We start from the raw sequence: 21480 nt of genomic DNA on the forward strand, positions 1-21480 counted from the left end.
TGTGCACGCGTGTGCGTGCACGCGTGGCCGTGCCTGGCACATGTGTGTGCCTGCGCGTGCACATGCATGCAGGTGCCCATGTGCTGTGTGCGCATCTGCACATACATGTGCCCGGGCGTGCGTGTGCTCACACGTGTGTGCCCCTCCCGACCCGTGCCAGGCAAGCCCCGCCCCCCAGCGAGGCCCCGCCCCCTCCGGTGCGGCGGGGGGGGCGGGGGGCTGCGCGGGTCCCTGCGCTGCGCCGCCCCCTCCCTCCCCCCCCCTCCCTGCCTGCGGCCGCGGGTGCGGAGCGGGTGCGCTCCTTGCGCGGGGCCGCCATGGCGTGGCCCTGCATCACCCGCGCTTGCTGCATCGCTCGTTTCTGGAACCAGCTGGATAAAGCGGATATCGCCGTCCCTCTCGTTTTTACCAAATATTCGGAAGCCACCGAGCATCCCACCGCCCCCGCGCATCCTCCGCGCCCCGCCGCTCCTATCGACACCCAGCCGGGCAGCGAGGCGGCGGGGGGCGGTGGCGGGGAGCCGGCTCCCGGTTCCACCCGGCCCGGCCCGGCCCCGCACTCCTCTCCCCCGGCCGATTCGGTGATGCGACACGACTACAAACCCTGGAAGGTTCAACGACCCGAGCCGAGTTGCAAACCCAAAAGCGAATACCAACCCTCGGATACACCCTTCGAGAAGGAGACGCAGTACCAGAAGGATTTCCGTGCCTGGCCCATCCCTAAGCGGGGTGACCATCCCTGGATCCCCAAACCGGGACCTTCCCCCGTCCTCGCCTTGGACCGCGGTTCCCCAGCTCAGGAGAAGAGACGGAAGGTACTTCCCGGTCCCGAGAAGAAAGAGGAAGACCCTGAGATGGAGGATGAGCATCCCAAAGCGGTGCGAGCCGGGGATGGGAGAGAGAAGGGTCGGAAGAAGGCGGAGGAGGCGGGGGGGCAGCCGGCGGACGCGGGCAGGGGCAGGGCGGCCGCCGATGCTCTCAACAGGCAGATCAAGGAGGAGGTGGCAGCGGGGGTCAGCTCGTCCTACAGGTAAGGACCCCCCCCCAACACCCCATCGCGACCCCCCCCCAACCCGCCAACCCTTCTGCGGTCCCTTCTTGCCCATCCCCGGGAGGGACATCCCACCCTGGGAGTTGGGTGAATGAACTGAAACATTTTTTTGGGGGGTTGCTGGTCTCCTGCCCCCGGGGGTGTCCTTAAAATTCCCCACCTCCCTGGGTGTCGTTGGTGGGGTGTGGGTAGGTGCTGTGCAGGTAGTGAATCCATGGGTCCTTTTTGCAGGGTGGGTTTGGAGCAGGTTTGGGTGTCCATCCCCCTCCCTGCATCCCAAAATTCAGAGACGCCCACCACCGGCTTGGCTTTCAGCCCGGCGGGAGGTTTGGGTCGCTTCCCTGGGATGTCCAAGTCCTTACCGGTCCTTTCCAAGCGCATCCCTGGCAGCCCAGAAACCTGCCTGCGGTGCAATGAACCCAAAGGACCAGCATCCTGACCGCATCACTGCATCCCGGGGGTCCCACGCACGAGTGGGGTACCCCACGCATGGGAGGGTCCCATGCAGCAGCATCCCAGGCCAGCAGCATCCCCGAAACAAAGCGTCCCGGGGACGTGGCGGGATGCGGGTGACGCGCGTCCTAGGCCGCTTGGGTGGGGCAGCCTTCGGATGCTGCCATGTTTAACGCAGCGCGGCAGGGGGTGGCACATCCCTCTGCGTCCCCCCACCCCGGGCTAGTAAGGGGTGCCCTTATTTCACCCTAGGAAAAGACCCCGTTTGGGATTCGGAGCGCGAAACTCCTTGCCGCGAGATGCTCTTGTTCTTTCTCTCGGGGTTGGATGTGTTGGGAATGCAAAACAAAAGTGATGGGGTGGCTGCCCTGCACGTACGTTTGCAAGGAGGTTTTGCTGCGATTGTGTTTTCCAGAGCTTTCTTTGGCAGAGCCCACCGAGGCCGGGGTGGAGGTGGCAGAGAGCAAAGCTGGTGGGGTTTGTTGTGACAAAAGTGTAATCGCAGCCTTTTTTGCTTCTCCCCGTACCCACGTGAATGCCAAGGTGTTTATGCCGTTACAAGAATAATGGATTTTCTTCCCTAGGGAGATTTAGAGGTGACACCCTGCCATCAAACAGGTAGTAAATTCATGCAGATTTAAAATGAAGCTGGGATTTGACTCCTCTGTCCCACCGCTGTGGCACAGCAGACCTGGCAAGCATCTTCTTTCCCACGTCCCCGGGTGGGAAACGGTTCAAGCAGCGAGATTTTGATTTTTCCTGTAGTTTGGCATCGGCTCTGGCTCTTGCTGGGGATGTGAGTGACGCTGTGGGCTCAGGTGCATCCAGGTGTGATGGTGGTGGTTGGCTGAGATGCGAGAAAATGGCCAGGAATTTTTGGGGTCTCTGTTTTGCAGGGGTGGAGGGTGTAGGGAAAGAGTTTTTCCAGAAGTGTCACAGTCCTTTAATCTGCTTTGGCCAGACGTGATCTTAGACTCAGCTTTTTGTCTGGTCATCTTGCAAGGTCTGGGCTCATCCTGGCGATGGCAGGACTAAGGCAGAAAGCTGTCCTAGTGCTGGAGAGCTGTTGTGTTGCTCTCTTCCACTGGTGCAAAGGATAATTAGACTTATTTACTTGCATATTTAAATGCAGATTGCTCACCTTCCCATCCCTCCAGTCTGCTCCAGCACATTCATACGGCCGCCGTTGCAGCAGGGCAGGTTGGGCTGGGTTTCCTCCCCAAGCAAAGGGTTTGGGTCAGCTCAGATGTTAAACCTAAGAGGAACTAAAAGGATTCAGCCCTCTTTGTGTTGCTCCTTGGCTTTCAGGACACCCTTAGGGCTTCTCTTTCCCCTTAGGTCCTCGTCTGCTTTCCCACTTCCATGTTTTTCTTCCTTGCAGCGTATTGCAAGAGAAGTGTTTGCTCTGACGCTCAGCCCTGGAACGTGAGCGCCTCTTCATTAATGCATAAGTGATGTTGTGGCTAATTGTTCTCAATTTCTGTTCAAATTAGGCATCTTTTAAGTGTTATTTATTGTTTGGGTTCTTTTTAAAAGCCAAATTCTCCAAATCCTTATTACTATCAAGAACCTTGCTGCTCACAGGAGTCCCTACTGGGTGGGTTTTGAACATCTCCAAGGATGGAGACTCCACAGCCTATTTGGGCAACCTTTTGGGCCACCCAGCAGCCAAAATCATCTCCTAGTGACCTTTTGCTAGAGAGGAGCAAGGACGGCTCACGTGGGACTTGTCCTCCATGGCCTTTGCTGGGCTTGTGCATGGATGAAGGCTCCCCAGCAGCAAAGAGCAGGGGAGATTTCCTTACAGACCTCTGCCACCACTGCAGATCGGCGTAATGTGATGCTCCAAGGCTGGGCAACAACTCCTCGGTGAAACCAAAGAACTCACTGGTAGTGGTTTTTAAACTCCCTCTGTCCCCCTGAGTATTATTTCCAGGTGAGGGAACAGAGCATGGGATAGGGTAAGCAACTACCCCAAGGTCTTCGGGGAAGACCATGCTAAAGGGAGGAATTCTCTTTTCTAACTTCTTTATACCAAGACAAATAAATATTGCAGAAATCGTGTGCCTGTGACTCCCAGGTCTGCCCGGACCTAGAGAGCAGAGGCGGTGCCCGGCGGTGAGGGCCGTGGAGGATGGAGGCTACTCCAGCCCGAGGGATGGATGACTTGTTTGCGTTAGCGTTTGAGCCCAGAAGCCTTCAGCGAGGCCAGAGCAGCGATGGCAGAGCTGTGCATGTCTGCAAGAGACTGCCTGTGCCCAGAGATCCTACAGAATAAATAGGATTTATCTATATTATTTATCTTATTTATCTTTGTCTTTATATCCCTCGTCTTTCTTTATATCCCTCGTCTTTATATCCCTCGTCTTTATATCCCTCGTCTTTATATCCCTCGTCTATCTTTATTTATATACATTTATTGAATATTTATTTATATATAGGATTTATTGACGTATTTGTGCCCAAATAAATACCCTTGGCAAACCAAGGGAAACAGCGGGAGGACATGCTCATTCCTAATGGTTTCCAAAAGTTAAGTGACTTCCATGGGAAGATCTGGTTGAACCCATTGACAGCAAGTAAGTTTGAAGGTGATCAAGTCGTGCATGATGGCATCTGCTTGCCCTATGACTATTTCTTCCCCCCCTCAGTGGGGAAACTGAGGCAGAGGTGCTGAGTGACCTACCTGAGACCCCACACAGTGCATCAGGGCTGGGGCTGGGGTCAGAGGGCAGCTCCAGGGCATCGTTCTCCTGTTTGCTGTTGTTCTTCTGGGGTTGAGGTGCTGGAAACCACCACTGTGATCGGGTGTGACACAGGTTCCAGCACCGAGGTGCTTCTTGCCTCAGTTTCCCTCCCTGCTGCCCAAGCAACGCTACAGGGGCTGGTTGCATCTCCCTTCACTCCCCTCTTCTCTGCAGTCCTGCTTCTCATGGTGGCCTGTGGACCCTGAGGGACCAAGTAAGGACCAGGGCATCCTTCAGCGGGTAGGAATACTAGGTTTATGTGGCTGACCTGACTTTTAGATAGGGATCAGGACCCAGCCTTGGGGGGCTTTTCAGCTCCTTGGAAAGGTGTTGCTGTTGGATGGAGCCTTTTCTTGTTCAATTCTCTGATGTCCCATAGGAGGATCTGGTGGCATCATTAAGGGCTTTATCTGTATTGGGCACAGAGGTGGCCCCAGAACTCGAGTGCTTGGGAGGGGATTTTGCCCCCTGAACTGGAAGGGATGGGCAGAGCTCTTCTCCCTGCTGCACTGAGGGATGGAGGGGGCTGGGGTTGACCCTGAGGGTCTGGGACCAGAGAGAGTAGGTGATAAAATGTGCAGACGGTGGAAGTGGAACAATTAGAAGCGCATTTGGCAAAAATGCAAGAAGGAATGAATGTTTTCCATTTTTGTTTGCAAATGATGAAAAATGTTAGAATTAGGTGTTTCCTGGGTGGGTTTTTTCCCTTCTTCTTTGTCTTGCATTTTTCTCCTTTTGTTACCTTTTTTTCCTGATGAAAAAAGAGATACAAAAGGGAAAGGGGAAATTTCACCCCCTTTGCAGAGTGTCGAAATGAGTAGTAAGGCGATGAATTTTTCCCCAGAGAAGTAATATTGCAAAACCTAGGTTTCAAGTTTGTTACCAAAAAGAGATCTTTTTTTTTTTTTTTTTACCAAAGCAATTATTTTTTTTCCCCACTAATTTCCTTTCCTATCAGAGGAAACAAAACAAGAAAGGCTTCAATGGAAAATTTTGGGCTGCCTCTAGTATTAATGAATTGCCTGTTGCTAATGTTCTGTCATTCATCTCAAGCCCTGGAGGTACTAAAGATGTGGAGCAACTGAGAATTTGTAGTAGCTATAGAGATGAATGAGTCAGTGCTGGAGACTTGCTGTGTATTTTTCTGAGATATAGAAGAGCTCATTTAGGGAGGGATGTCCACGCAGGAGGGCTGGAGCAAGCTACGTGAGGGCGGGTGATTCATACTCCATCATTAGAGTTGTGGAAATGTAGGGCTGGAAGGACCTCCCGAGATCATCTGGTCCACAACCCGTTGCTGGGGAAGGGGATGATATATCTAGACCACACTAGGTTGATTTTATCTAACCTATTCTTGAAAATCTCCAGTGGAGGACATCTCCCGTCTTAGCGAGACACTCGGTAACATTGCTGGTGCTGTCAGGTGTGCCAAACTTGGTGGGAAGTTTTCCATTGCCTTCTGAAATGTCTGATCAGATCCATCGGCTGGGTCTGTGCTAGTAAATGAAACAGTCCCAGGACATGGGGGCATGATCATCTACGCTCTTCAGTTGTTGAAGTCCCTAGCACTCTCCCCAGGCTCATTTGGGAGTGGGTACAGGCCAAGAACTGATCCCGATGAGCAGCTTGGGTGCGACCACCTTGTTTTGGGGGTTAAAAGGGTCTAATAGTGTGAGCATGGGCTGCCCCAGACTTCAGTGCCAGAGAGCATTCCTGGGCAGATTTCATTTCCCAGTGTCATTTCAGCTACGAACTCCCAATTTGGATGAGCGTGCCATTAAAGTATAGGCGAATGGATCCCATTTTGCTCTCAGCTGGAAGGGAAGGAGCAGGATGTTTTCTTCCATCCGGGAAAGGCTGTTCAAAGAGATGTTTGGCAGCTTCAGCTAAGGCTGAGCTCTGGCTCAGCAGTTACTTGATACGTACCTTTAGCAGCAGGAGGAGACACGACGTCTGCTGATACCACCAGGACCGGTCGTATGAGTATGTAATAACCGTGCGTGGAGGAAGCCCTTGTATTTACTAGGACACGAAGAGGATGGAGATGGGTGTTGCAGACAGGCAGCTATCCTGCCACGCTCTGCGTCTTGATCTCCTCTGGATATAGTCCACCAGCTGAGAAAAGCTGGGAGTATCTCCAAGTTGGAGCATTTGCCAACATATTCCCTGCAGTCACATTAAGGTGGACAATATCCAGCCCCAAAAGCCAACTGGGAGCTGCTCAGCAGCGTAGGCAATACTGAATTTTGCTGCTTCGACTGTGTGCAAGCTGGAGCTGGGCTGTGCGTGCCGTAGGTCGGGGTTGAGCAGGAGGAAGAGTTGGAGGTGGCATTCAGGTGATGGAGTCAATGTACTTGAGCAATTTTTCCTCTGCTCCTGCTCAGCTGTGTGACCTCAGCAGGGACCTTTAGGCACATGGGACTGGATGGGACCCTCTGAACCAGTAAGTCCAATTATTTAGTTTGTTATTTAGTCTTTACAAGTAACACCCGAGGCTCTGCCTCAGAAATAGGGAATTTTCAGTTGCACGATGCCAGCTGGAAGGGTGTGACAAGACCTCAATCTCTGGTGGTTTGCACCATCATCTCATTTCCAGTCTGAGTCAATGGACAGGTTATAATTTGGGTTACTTGGTGCTTTTCTCCTATCTGGAGGTCACGGCTCAGTGTCTCCAGGTACAATATCTACATCGTTTGGCTCTGTAGCTAGCAAGTCAAAGGTTTTTAGTCTCCTTTTTATTCCCTGTATCAACCATTTCTCTCCAGCTCTTCCTAGATGAAATCACTGTTTCTTAAACACAGATGCAGACTGTTGCCCTTTGGAAATGAGGTCCCCATCTCTACTGAGACTCCCATATCACGTTTGTGGGCATCAGAGATGCATTATAAATCCCTCACTTACCCTTTGATAACCAGGACCTCCACATTGTTCTCTTGCTTAAGCAGTTCCAGCCCTGGAGCTCCCACCCCATAGCAAAAAATCCTAGTGATTAGTACTGAGCCTAAAATGTAGTACTAATAATTTTCATCCCATTTCGAACACGGCAGTCAAGGTCAATCCCTTTCTTCCTCTGTGATAGCCCGATCCTCCTCCATATCGGTGCTGCCTACAACGTTGTGTCATTAGGAGGTCTCATCAGTGTTGCCCTACTTTTTTGTGCTAAAGTCAACCTTAAAAATGTTAAACACTGCTAACCTCCATCCAGGCTGCAGCTCAAGCCTTCCAACACTCATCATTGTCATTTCCCTTGCCCAGTTTCCCGTTCTGCTGATGTTCATGTCCGCTGGCTTAATTAATAAGTTCCCACGTGGCCCTGGATCAAATGCTTTACTGAAACCAGATAGATTTTCACATTTCTTTTGTCTGCTAAGTCAGTTATCATATCAAAGGACATGTCGGACATCTCTCCTTCTCCCCTTTTGGTCACTGCCGTGTCTGTTTAGACCACCAGCTTCTCCTGGATGCAGGAGCAGATGCTGGAGAGCAGAACCCACTTTCACTTGGCGGCTTCAAGCTACCCCTGTAACCCAAACAATAAATAAAGAGAAGAGGAGAGGGATCAGCTAATTTAGACAGCAGGACCTTCCCTGTCCTTCCTTTGCCAAATAAATCACAACCAGCCGTTGTAAATTTGTCTTCTCTCACATTTAGAGCATGACCTTTGCTTTTCCCGTCTCCTATCGGCTGAACAAGCCTTCACTTTCTAAGTACTTCTGCACTCTATCCTACATCAATCTTGCTTTTCTTTGCTCTTAGCGGAATGTATTCACAGCACTAATGGTGATGTCTGCAGCTAAGCCGTCCTGCGCCGGGGCGAAAGCATGGACGTTCTCCTGCTAGCGTGACCATCAGCACCAGCCAGGAGGGGAAAGGCACTTTTAGGACAGTTTTATAGGATGGAAGTTTTATTTCTCTTGATTTATAACTCAGCATTCTGGATATCTTTCCAATGTCCTTTATTTTTTTTATATATATATATATATATGTGTATATATACACATATGCACACACACAAACCAAGCTGCTCACCAAGTTTCTGCTTTAACCTCCAACTCGTCTCTCCTCCCCAAGTCCAGCGTTGGGGGTGTTATGTAGCCAATAACTCCTTTTGTTCAAACGGTGCCTTCACCTGAAGGGACCCCGCAGCACTTTGCAAACACGGTGTGCGAACGGAGAGACTCCTGCTGCTGTGGGGGCCCGGCGGCAAGCTGTGCTGTTGAGACTACAAACCAGGTGTGTTGGTGGTGGCGAGGTGGGGAGGCTGCTTTTTTCCCTAATTTTGCCTTTTTTTCCGTTTTCCTTTTTTCCGTTTTCCTTTTTTCCGTTTTCCTTTTTTCCGTTTTCCTTTTTTCCGTTTTCCTTTTTTCCGTTTTCCTTTTTTCCGTTTTCCTTTTTTCCGTTTTCCTTTTTTCGTGGAGCTGTAATTCAGTTTTGCAAAGGAGGATGCGTTTGAGGGCCGTTCTCAGGTTGGTGGATGGGTTGTCTGAAATGATGTGCTGCTCATGCCTAGAAAGAACGGGGCTGACTCCAGCGGTAATAATCACTTCAGCCCCTGTAACACAAGCAGAATTATCTGGGGGCGAGGATATGGCCCTCGGGCAGCTGCCCCTGTCCGTGAGGACGCCAGCTGCACAAAAAGACACCTTGACGAGGGGAATTAGTGGTCCGAGGGGAGCAGCTGGTTTCAGAAAGCACTTTACACCACTGTGCAGTGGAGCAGGGAAGCAAAGATTCCTGCATCGCAGCCCGCCCGGGATGCGCGGCTGGGGATGGTGCTGCATGGTGCAAAACAAGAAGGTGATGAGCAACGTGCCCCGTTGGTCTGGCACTGGGGTACAGCCCGGGGACCCCAGCATCCCCATGCGTCTCCATCTGCAGGGACTCGCCGTAGTCCCTCTTCCAGGCTGCAGTTCAGGAACACAAAACAGTATTCCCAGGGGGGATTTTTATGTATTATTTTATTATCGTGGAAGCATCTCCCAGCTTGTCCTGGCTGCCAGCAGGTTTGTAAAACCTTGCTGTTTGGCTGGTGCGTGGTGGCTTAACACCAGCCTTTACATTCATCTAGTTTTAACTCTAAAAATGCCACCACAGAGCTGTGAACGAACCATTTCACCAGCAGTTACTCCGTCTCCATCGTACGGGCAAGGAAATCCGGGCTGTTGTGAGCCGCGGGCTGGCTCCCGGCAGCCCCGCGTCAATCCGTAGGACTCCCACTGACTGCAGTCAGCTTTCTCCTGCATGGCAACGTCCTCCCCATGTCAATTAGCTCTTGCACAGTGTTTATCCGCCCAACCTTGCAGGTGCCGTCTTGGAAAGCGGCCAGAGATTTCTCACTGAAATACTTTGCAAGGTCGCTGGTGCCCTGCTAACGTTGCTTGGCTGCTGCTTTTCTTTTCTTGTTTTTTAAAAGGGTGGAAGGTATGTAGGGCTGTGCAGGTGTTTTGCTGCTTATCTAGCTCAGAAAGAGGAAAAAAAAAAAAAAAGGAAGGTGTTGTTTAAAGAAAACAGTGGCCTTCTGGAATGGAGCTATATATTAATTGCAAATGGCAAGGTTATTCTGCTCGTAGAAATCAATAGGGCTATTCCCAAAAGTGCCGCCGTTGGCACTGGCATCTTAACTTAGCCCAAAGCCCACATCAGATCTCCTTTCTCTCCCCAAAGCCCTGCAGGACCAGCGTGTCCTCTTGCAGGACCGCTGCTCTTCTGTAGGGTTAAAAAAAGCTCCTGCCCTGGAGTTGATGTCTCAGATTTCCTTTTCCAAGCCCAGTCTTGCTCCCCTTGAACAAGTTATGAACAATACGCTTCTTGTGGGACTCCTGTGTGTACGGGCTAGCTGTCAATTAATTGATGCTTATGTGCAATGAATTATTAGGTGAATTAGTTAATGTTTTCCTCCACTTTATCCTTTTTCTCCTGATTTCTTTCCCGTTAAATCAGCTACAGAAGGTATCATGGCCACGTAGGTAGGAGGGAAGATGGGCAGATACCTTCTCTCCCAAAGAAGGGGATCCAATCTATTTCTTCCAAAGCAAAGATGAGCAGACATTTTAGAAAACATACATTTATGGGGAGCTGGACAGTTTGGGTTTTCCAGAAATCCAGTTAGACCAGCTAAAAACTTGGCTTCGGGAAGGTTGGAGCTGGCCAGGCCAGTGGATTGCAGTAAAGAAACCTCGGTTTTGTGTCTGGGTGAATGGCAAGAGGAGAGGTTATCCGGCCGTAGGAGGAGGAAATCCTTCAGGATCAGCCCTGATTGCTGAGCTTCAGGCTTCCTCCCACATTTCCCTTTGCCTTTCACCTTGAAGGAGGCTGCGCATCTGCTCTCGGGCAGGCAGCTTTGCCTAAGAGCAATCAGTGCGTCGTGCTCAGATGGGCTGGAAACACTGGCAGGGGCACGAATCCTGACATGTCCCATTCCCAGATTTGGGCAGCAATGGGGCTGGTGGTTGGTTTATTGGCTGAGAGACCTTCAAGGAGAAGCTGCAGGGGCCTTCAGGGTGCCATTTCGCTGTGAAGGGGGGTCCCTTTGCCTTCTCACATCCACTTCAACCGCGGAGCTCCATCAACCTGAGCCCAGCAGGAGGTTGGAAAGATGGAGAAGAGTAGGCTGAGGGGAGACCTCATCGCGCTCTACAACGACCTGAAAGGAGGTTGTAGCGAGGTGGGGGTTGGTCTCTTCTGCCAAGTAACAAGCGATAGGACGAGAGGAAACGGCCTCAAGTTGCGCCAAGGGAGGTTTAGGCTGGACATAAGGAGAAATTTCTTTACTGAAAGAGTGGTCAGGCCTTGGAACAGGCTGCCCAGGGAAGTGGTTGAGTCACCATCCCTAGAGGTATTTAAAAGATGTGTAGATGAGGCGCTTAGGGACATGGTGTAGTGGGCATGGTGGTGTTGGGTTGACGGTTGGACACGATGATCTTAGAGGTCTTTTCCAACCTTAATGCTTCTATGATTCTATGATGCTCGGTGTCTTGCAAAGTCTTTTGCAGCCTGAGCCACGCTTTACTACCAGTGCAACAGAGCAAACTATCGGTGGAGTTCCTAAAACTAAAGGGGGGAATTAGATGCAAAGGTCTGATTTTTCCGCTTTGCTGGATTTGTGGAGGCCAGCGTGCTGGATTGCAGATCAGGACTTCGACCATGCTTTTTGCTCTCGTTATTCGGATATTAAAATGGATGTGCAGAAGGTCTGAGATGGGGGAAGAAAGGGGAGATCGAGGGTTGCTATGCAAGATCCTATGAAAATACGGAAAGCCCTGGGATGGGTTTGCATGGGGCTGATGTGCCGTGGTTGGGTGACAGCCTCCCGTCAGGTACCCCCGCGTCCAGGGGACGAACGCGCCGGTCTCAGCCGAGCGGCAGAGCTTGTCGCGGTGTCGGCCAGTAGCTATGGCAACTCGCGCGGAGGATTCCCGGAGAGGGATGTGTTGGCAAGCAGCCCGGCGGAGGGAGGACACAAGGAAAACCACGTGTTCCCCTCCGGGGAGCTGGGATGGGTTTTGGCAGCATCACCGTGCAGAGAGCGGTGGAGATGCTGTCGTTGAAAGTTGCGGTGCTTTTTCCTCCATCGGTGGGGTAAAAGCCTTTGGCAGCGCTGCGGCATTGCAGTGGCGTTGGAGCAAAGCCTGGTGCAGGATGCTGTAAAGGGAGAGGTGATTTCTTTGTGTCTCGTAGAAATGCTCCCAGTATAACCCACAAGGCTGGAAGGGTCTGCTGCGTTCGGCCGGTGTGATTTCTGGGATGACGTAGAACAGGTTATTTCAGTCATCGACTGGCTGTAGCATCTGCAGAAAACTAGCCAACCTTCAGAGGTGATGCAAAGGTCCATCGCTTGATCCTGCCCCGGAACATGGGCTGAATTGGGTGGTTTTTGAGGGTCTCCCCAGCCCCGTTTGCCATGATTCCCCTTCTTGCTTTTTCTAGGGCTGCTAACTAACATGCTGGTCCCTGTCCATGGAGGAAAAAGAGGTTTCTCTTTTATGACCAGTTGCAATTTGTCTTTCCCCGGCCACTCTGAGAACTGGAAACCCTCAGAAAACACAGGCACATCTGCTGGCTTAGAGGATGGTTTTCTGGTTGGGTTTCTACTGGTACCTCTAGACACATCTGAAGTCTTGGTAGCACTTTTGGTCAGCTTTTGCAAAGCCTAGCTCCTGGAGTTAAGCGGTTATGGGAGGCCCTCAGCTTCAGTGTAGACCAAGGGTCCTGCAGGGTGGTGCGATGTGCGAAGCTGGTAGTGAACAACTGGAAGATGTTTCTTTAAACTCAACATGCCGTTGGCTGTGAGTTGCAGCCAGGCGTGTCTGTCCAGGCCTTCCTATCTCAGTGTTTGGTCTTCCAGTGGCTCTTCAGGCGCGTCTAATAGTCTTCGACTGGTGACGTACACATCATCACCTTTTTCGCACCCCGTTGGGGAGGAGGGAAGTTAATGCTGGGATCTGGCAACCAGGCTTTTGACCATGTCACACTGATATTTGAAACTGGGTGGGTGGGAAGTCAAACTGGATGATGTGTAAAATTGGAAAGGAGTGAGGACATGGTGCTTTCACGTGAGACTTTTGACATGATGCAAAACAGGGGGAAAGAGAGGCTTGTATTGTTATTATGGCATGGAAAGGGCAAGGATGTCTGAAGGTGGTACGCTGCTGTGTGGGCCACTTTCATAGCCTCTTTGCTCTCATGTCAGGGGGAACTATAAGCACTGAAATACAAACAATTGCTTGCAAACAATTCTGATTCAACCTGGCCCCATTCTGGGTTTCAGCAGACACCGTGTTCCAGCCCATACGAATATTGCTTGGTGCAAGACCAGAGTCTGGTCTTGGGTCTGGTCTGGTCCAGGTTTGGGGCTATGCCCTTGGTATAGAAGCTGCATGGATATGCAGAAGGTGAAATGAGGGGAATCACTGTGACCCCAATTGCGGTGCACGCTCCATCCCTTTGTTGCATTGGCAGATGTGGAGGCATCCCTTGGGAAGCTGCAGAGGTGCTGCAGATGTGTTCAAAGCTTCTGCAGGGACAAATGAACGCGCCTCAATGCGCCGTGGGGCAAAAGCAGAGCTGCTGTGCTGCAACGGCGTGGCTTGAAACGTGCCCAGGTGATCATATACTCATGAAATATGATATCACAGGAAATCAGTATGTAACGTTAAGCATAAGACCGTGTGGATGGAGAAGGTATTTATTTACAAAATATATAAATACCTTGATTTTTCCTCTGTCTTTCATAGATTTCTTTAATTACACTCACCCCGTACTCGCAGGTACAGAGATGTCCGTGTTCAGGTGGTCTGGCCAGGATCACTGATGGGCAGTGCACAGGCTAGGGGACACCAGCTTTTGAGTTCTCATTTCACCTCTTAGTTTTTTCTTGGCTGATGACTACAAACTCATTTTTTGAGAGATCTTTTATATCACTTAGGGGTTATTGATCTCAGCATCATCCTCGATAGCCCATTGATAGGACTCTCTGCAGCTCTAGAGACATCTCCTAGGACCTTGATTCAAATCTCAGTGGAGTCAATGGTAAAAAGACCCCACCCTATGCTCAGCTTGGAGCTGTTTCTGCATGAACATCACAGTTTCAGCTTGCAATACTGCTTACTTAGCTCCTGCATCGCATGGACCCAGCATTGCCAGGTCAGAGAAGGATCTGCTCAAGCTCACAGCACAGTGGAGAGAAGGAGCAGTTTCATCCCTTCTGTATAGGATGCAACCTGTCTTAAATATCCCACAGGGAATTTAAATTTACAGCACTGCTTTCCTCCTGTAGTTGTAACTGATACCTTATTGCAGTTAAGAGATTTTTTCTTTTAGGGCAGAAAGGGGCATTGGGACCATCCCGTCTGAGTGCCTGTAAAGTGCCGTGTTTCATCCATGTAATCTTGTGCTGAGTCCAAGAGTTTGGCTAAATCATTTTGCATGTTGGAATTGGAATTCAAAGAGATCTTGACATATTGGAGAAATAGCCTGAAATAAATAAGAAGCAGTTCAGGAGAGGTGAGGGCAGGGTATGACAGAGAGGGAGGAATCATCAGCAGTACCGGTGCAGACGGGAACAGCTACTGCAGGAGCAATTCTGCAGTGAATCATAAATCGCATGTCAGTAATGTTATTTCATTTAAAAAAAAAAAAACAAAAACAAAACCAATAACACCTCTCAGAAAAATAAAAAAAAACTTTTGGGCAAGTAATGTAGTGAGATGTATGTAGAGGAATTTGACCTGTAAGGTATGACATCCTTCCACATTAGTAAAACCTCTTTTAATAATAAAAGACTCTTTTATTCAGGTTTTGGCTTTATACTTCAGCATAGATCTGGACCAGAGAAAGTCCTGAGGACACCCATTAGAGAGGTCAGGAGTGCAGAAGACGTGGTCGTTGCAGAAAGCTGGAAAGTATTGAATGGTTTTGGATAGAGAACAGTGCGCCGCAGAGAAATGGATAATTGTCTTTGCATATATGAAATATAATGGTCCATTGGGATGCTGGAACCTGCTGTAGTCACAGTCAAAAGGAGCAAGACTTGGATGTTGAAAGTTAAAAATGTACTAAGTGCTTTGCTGGAGCAAGTCCGAGGGATATTGTGCATCTCTGGAGATGCCAGCAGGATATCTCCACAGTCCCTCTCTTTGAAACTAGGGAGAAAAAAAAGTCATTACCATTCATTCCCTGCATTGATTTTCTGTCTGCAGTGACCTTGGTGCTGCTTGTTTCTCTTTATGCTCCCCAGGGCACAGGTTGGATCAAGCAATTACAGTTCTAATAAAAGATGCCTGGGTGTATGCATGATGACATTTGATTCATATTATCTTGATGGCTTCTGCTGATCCTCAATCATTACCCCACTACCCTCTCTCCTCCCTGCCATGCTCCCGGTCCTTTATCCTGTGTTGGGGTCCAACCGTTGGAGTCTTATCCCATGTTGGACCTCGTGTGTCTTTGCGACCAAGACCCAATGACCCGTTAGTGGGCTCAAAGCCTGCTAACGTGCGTTCATAGCTGATGATTTGAAGTCAAAAGCATCATCGCTTGATGGCAGAGGTTAATATGGGACCACTGACCCTGCCCTGCCTGGCTGAAAACCACCGCATGGGGAGAGCTTGCACGGACACGAGAGCAGGCTCCACACGGATATCGCGGAGATCGATGGAAAAAGCCCTATCATTTGGGGCAGGATCAGGATTTGATCCGAGAGAGCAGAGGGAGCATCGAGAGCAGCCGAGAATCGCCCCTTTTAACTGCGTTAGCTTTGCTCTCAGCAGAGAAAACCCAACGTGACAGCTTCAAGGCAATCATTTTCCCCGCCCTCCTTCGGGTTGATTTTTCTCTTGGCTGGAACGTTAGTTATTTTTTGTAATGCAATATTTAATTATTACTTAATATAAACATTTTATGAACTGTTACAAGGGGTGAATTATTTATGGGAGGGGAAGAAGTGCTTTTTCGGAGCCTTTCTGCTCTGTCGGTTGCAATAAATATCAATCTAGGAGTGTGTTTAAAACATGCACGCTCCACCTGGGAGACAAGAACAGTGCCTTCTTCTCTCATCTCGTCTCTCAATTAAGTACCTGCTTAATACATTTGTCCCTAGCATGTTTTATTTCTCGATTAAACTTGGAACAGCTCCAAAAGAAAGAAGTATCTGCAGATCATCTCACTTCCAAATGCGTATTATTTACCCAGTAGATACAAATGGCTCAAGAGGCTGTCAACATTTGCTGCACGCACAAAAGTGCTTAGTAATAACAAATCCTCCTTCCAGTTCTTCGCAGAGGAGTTATAAAACCGGTGCTTTTAATTTTTAGGCTCCAAATGTACTGCCTGAGAGCTTTTTTTTTGCTTTAGGAAAGGGGTTGCAGTGCATGCTTTTGTGCGCTGGCAGCTGGGTTTGGGTTTTGGCAGGTAGGTCTGTGATTGCAGATGCTTGCAGAGAGCGTGTAGTGTGGGGGGGAATTTTTATTCAGTCCTACATTAACAATATCCTTCTTGGGAAGTGGGTTTCCATGATCCAGACATACTTTTAGGGCTATTTACGGCCACATTAGGATGGCACCATCCTCTGGACCGGGTGTCTCTGGACACACGAGCATCGGTGCAGCGCTGTGTCAAGGCAAGTGACCCATTCCCAACCTCCTCCAAATGCTCTAGGCTGGGTCTGGAGGTGCCAAAAGACCCCAGGACATCAGACCCCTGGGTGATAACATCCCATCGCCTTCCGAAACCATGTTGATGCAAGATGCTCCCGAAAATAGGAATGGTCTCCGAGTCTCCCAGGTTTCTGGGATTTTGTCCCAGCCTGTGCAGCTCTTCGGGCTTTGTTTTCTGCACACAGCATTTCTAAATCCCCGTGGCTGGCACAGGCAGCCGTGCACATGCCCTGGGATTTTCTTTCATCTCTTCTTGGTTTTCGCTCCCCAGTGCGTGTTCCACACAGGCTCCTTGCGTCTGGCAACAGAAAACCACGTCTCTACTTCACTTTTTCCTCCGAAGGGAGTAAATCCTACGCTTTGCAGGTTATTGCTGAGTACCGTGCCTCTCGTTTCCAAACGCTCCGATTTCAGGGCTCCTTTCGGCTTCACGCCTCTTCTTCGGAGCGGAGCACCAGCCTTGGTAGCGCAGGGCCATCGTCACGCGTGAGAGCGGTGTGTTTCCCCGATGGTTTCGGTGTGCTCAGAGCCGTGCTTTTGATCAAGCACGGGGGGGGGGGGCCTCTGAACGTGAGCACCTTTGTGGTACAGACACAACCCATTTTGTCCGTGCTTCGCTTTTGGGGCTTTCCACTCCTTGCAAACACTGGAGAAGCCCTTGAAAACAGCCGGTTAATTAGAAAATAACCTTCTTCCAGTACCTACTTTCTCACCATTTCCCATATAAAGCTTTCCGACAGTCCTCCTTATCCGCTTTTATTTCATGACAGCTTTCATGCGGACAGCGTGGTACCAGCACTGACCGGTAATTGCTTCGTTCACTCACATCGGTCCTTGTTTTACTTAATTAGGAGGAGATTTCACAATACAGCCATCTGCTCCGGTGCCTTGTGCTGTCTCTTTCCCAGACTCCCCCGAGACAGCTTTGATGGTCCCAGTATTTACCGATTTGGTACCCTGGGACTAATCCAGTTGTTGGGGAGCTGGAGTCATCAGGTCCTCCCCATTACATCGTTATTGATGCACAAGTGATGCTGATGGTTTCCCAAGCTTGCAGAGGGGGGACTGGGGAAACAGAGAGTGTTTTCTACCCTCGATTTTCTTGTTTCCTACAATTCATCCACTTTTGTGCCTCCTGCAGGCGGGGATAGCTTCTAAAGAAAGATGGGTCGACTCGGCACGGACTTGAGTATTACACTGTTAAAAGTGATACGTTTTAAAGGACCTAATTCTGCTCCTCGTTACACCCGTGTAGCCCCAGTGGCTTGTGGTGATGTGTTTTATGGTTTCCTAAAAAAATGCACGGGCATATTAAACTTTGTCCTCTTCTCTTCCCAAAGAAACTACCTCCCAGGGCTCCCACGCTGTCCCCCTCAATTGGCTGCCCATCGGCTCAGCCCAGGTTAATCTTTCCGTGATGCTTTAAAAGCAACCTTCCCCACAGCACCCGGGGCAATTTCGGTGTCATTTCCCTGTGTTTCCTCCCCAGTAATTCTACATATGTCATGCAAAGTCTGGAGCAGGAGCTCTGCACCTTATCATCCACAGCACAAATCAAATTTACATCTAGATTTTGCAACCCTTGAGATAAGACAGTATTAAGGGTAAAGGTGGGGGGGGAAATCCCACTCAGCCCTTCATTGCTTTCCCTTAGCTCAGTAATCCTTTATCTTAAGATCCTCGCTCAAGCCTCAGCTCTCTTCTTTCACCTACTTAGTTCACACCCAGCTCTGTTATGGTTCTTCCAGTTAAAAAGAATTACGACCTCTTAATTTCAACTAAAGAAATATTCAATAGGTACGTTGCAGAGGAAGGCGTAAAATGGAAAGCAGAATTCAGCCCTCTGTCAAAGCCAGCAACAGGCTAGTCATTTTTGCTTGCTAAAAAAAAATACTTCAGATTCATTATATATATAAAATCTTGTAAAGAAATAGCACAAGCTCAAATACATACACACACATAGGCACAGCAGAGGCAGGTGATCAGACCAAATGTAGGTTAACCTTGCATTCATCCACGTTCTGTATTGCATTATTCGAGGCTGCGTGGTTGTCACGCTGCGTATGTCGTGTGTAGCCCATCTCCCTACGCCTGACTTCACCTGCTTGTGTTACACGCTTGGGGCACAGTGGAAATGCAGCTCATCAAGCCACAGAACCGTTTGCTGTGAAATATTTATCGTGTTGGATCTGGTACCCCAGGTGATGGATTCAAGGGATATCTGCTGGAGTAGTTCTTGCAAAAAAAAAATCTGCACCGGTCGGTGGGAAACCACAAACCTGTGTGCAGTGGGTGGATGGTGTATAAAAGGTCATGGATTCGAATTCTCTTTCCTTTTCTGAGAATAAGATATTATGCATCCAAAGCATGCATATATAAGACATTTGGATTACATGTTATTTTCTATGTTTTACTTTGTAGACTAAAACAGGATAAAATTGGGTGTCTTTGGAGCCTAAGCGTGTGTGTGCGCTTTGCTTTCACAGGCGATATTTTAGCTTGGAGGCTCTGAGCTGTTGAAGTGGAAGATCACTTAGGAGGTGTTTGGTTGTTACTACACTCGGATTTCAGAGGTCTAACAGAAAATAAGAGGCCATCCTGGTTACAGCTTGGCCTCTAAGCTGGCCTGCAGGCTTCGCTATCTTGTAGGCATCTAGGAGACGTATCCATTGGTGTGAGCAGCAGTTGAGGCTGTGACCTCGCATCAGTATCTCCATCAGCTCTGCACTGAAGGGGAAGGGGGATGCTGCCAGGAGATGATAGGGTTAGACCATGAGTTTACCTGCCATGGACAGTATGTACAGAAGAAATATGTGGTATTCAAGATTTTCTTTGCATTGGGCTTTCAGCAGCATGTTACTGCTCCAGCCCAGTGCAAGGAAAAACGGGAATACCGTATATTCTGGGCACTAAATTTGCCATGGGGCTTGGTTTACTGCTCTTCTACTTAGTGGTCAAGGTCCTTGTTCCTCGATGCATCCTCCATGAATCTTCATGGGGATCCTGATCCGTGATCTCCCTTTTCCTAGCATTTGCCTTGTTGCTGTCTTGGACATGTAAACCTTTTGAAATCAGGTGACTAAGTCTTCTATTAAAGCCCACACCAGAACTGCTTTCATATATTAACTGAAACTCAGACTGTGACTAACTAGTTTCTTCATTTTTCATGTGTACGATTAAGTTTTAGGACACTTGGTGCCCAATCAGACATGAAGGATATTCAGATACAGTCATATAGTAGCTACTACAGTGAGGAGCAAATAATAATGCCCCAAGTCATCAATGCAGTGGCAAAACAAGAGCTGCTATTTAAGTTTCACCATCTTCCTCCTTTACCCCCTTTACTGCTGAATCTATTTCTACTCCCGAGCCAGGACGAGCAATTACACTGTCAGGAAGACTAGAAATTAAATCAAAGAGCAACATTAATTTTGAGCTGCATTAGAAACACAGAAAGAAGGGAAGTAAAGATTCCCTGAAGGGAGCAGAAAAATACAGCTCGTCGAGGAACATTGCTGCGACAGCGGAGCTATTTCATGTCAAACAGCTATGTCCTGACCTTCCTTCGGAGGGACCCATCCTTCTGCATCTGTGATTTGGATGATAATTGAACAAATTCAGATAAAATCTTACCTGTCGTCCCCAGCACCACCCTTCACCATCTTTTACCTCAAGGGCAAACCTTGCGGTTCCTATGCAGCTGATCTGCAGTATCACTACAGCATCCCCAGGTTGGAGAAGGGCCAGATCTAGGGAACAGGAGCTGGCGAGGAGCTCAAGCAGCGTCACACCAGAGCTTCCAGGAAAGTCAGGGCAGGAGGGTTTCCCCAGCAGTCCCTGCCCAGCACTACGAGGTTAAATGGTCTTCGTGAAAACCCCCAGCAGTGTGAATGGAGCAATTTGGACCAGAGCTGTTGTCAGTGAGATGCACCGTCCTTCATCTCCTCGGGCAGCAGCTCTTCAGTTCTGTAACTATCTGGCCTGTCGTTGCTGAAAGGTGATGTCTTTGGATTCCCTCCCCATCCTGCTGCTGGATCTCTGGGGTGGTCTGATTATACTATGATTTTGTGAAATGCAATTGCTTCAATTTGACCTAAAAAACTTCATTTTCCCCAGCCTTAGTTAGCACGTCTTGCTGCACCAGATTCCCCCTTACAAGTCACATCATGGATTCACATATAGCTTTTGCAGTGTGGTCCACCAAGCTCTGATTCAGGAGGTCATTTATGCCCATATTTACACGTAAGGAGCAGCTAAGAGCCGCCGTGCATGTGCTGAAGTGTTTTGCTGAACTGAAATACGGCGGTTTTAATTCGTCTCTTGTTTGTGTCTTCAGACACTTGAAACAAGGTGCTGAAAACATCTCTCCACCAAGAATCCCACTGGAGCCAAAGGCTCACGAGGCCACCACCTGAGCACGGCTTTGGTGTGCTGTTTTGCATGGGGATGGGCAGAGGCAGGCAGACTTTAGCTGGAGACAGACCCAGCGTGCCCAGTACAGGCAGCTGCCGGTTTCTCTGTATCCCATCGGACATTGGAATGAGTTCATTGCACTCAGCATGAATTGCGCTGAAAAATCTTTCCACTTGAAGAAGAGATTTACAACCCTGTGTTGTCTTTGCAAGTTCTTCCGCTTTTCCTAATATGAAGGTTTCTTCTCAAGCTTTTTTTCCCCTGGGACCTTAATGGATGAGCCTAGTTAATTCATGTGTCCATACCTTGATGTAGCTGTGCGGTTGTGCACGTCGTCTTGCAAGGGGGTCAGATATGTGATGCTCTTTGGCCCAACAAACTCTCACAGGAGCACTTTGACTCTCCTCATGCTGTTCAGGTTTCTGCAACCCATCCAGATCTGCCTCTGGCAACACTTTTCCCAATCCTAATCTTGCTACAGCAGCCTGTCGATAAAGATGCTTGTGTGTCAAAGCATCCGTGCCATGAGCTGCTTTGTTTGTTTAACCTCGTGGCAAATTTTAGTCATCTGCCCGTTTGGAGGACAAGGGGGATGAGACACTGCTCTTACTCCAACCAACTGGAGAATAGACGTGGAGGCCATTAAATGGGATGTTAGCAGAGC

General features: G+C 49.3%; 1 protein-coding gene across 1 annotated transcript in view; it reads left to right on the forward strand.

Annotated features, from left to right (window-relative positions):
• The first annotated feature begins 310 nt into the window (after positions 1 to 310).
• MAP6 (microtubule associated protein 6) overlaps positions 311 to 21480 on the forward strand; it is a 45394-nt gene continuing 24224 nt past the window's right edge. The window contains exon 1 of the mRNA XM_075140627.1: positions 311 to 1030. Coding sequence (XP_074996728.1) covers positions 318 to 1030 — 713 coding nt within the window. The 5' untranslated portion in view covers positions 311 to 317. The remainder of the gene's footprint in view (positions 1031 to 21480) is intronic.

This window comes from Calonectris borealis, chromosome 1, assembly GCF_964195595.1.
Source record: "Calonectris borealis chromosome 1, bCalBor7.hap1.2, whole genome shotgun sequence".
In the NCBI taxonomy this organism is placed as follows: Eukaryota; Metazoa; Chordata; class Aves; order Procellariiformes; family Procellariidae; genus Calonectris; species Calonectris borealis.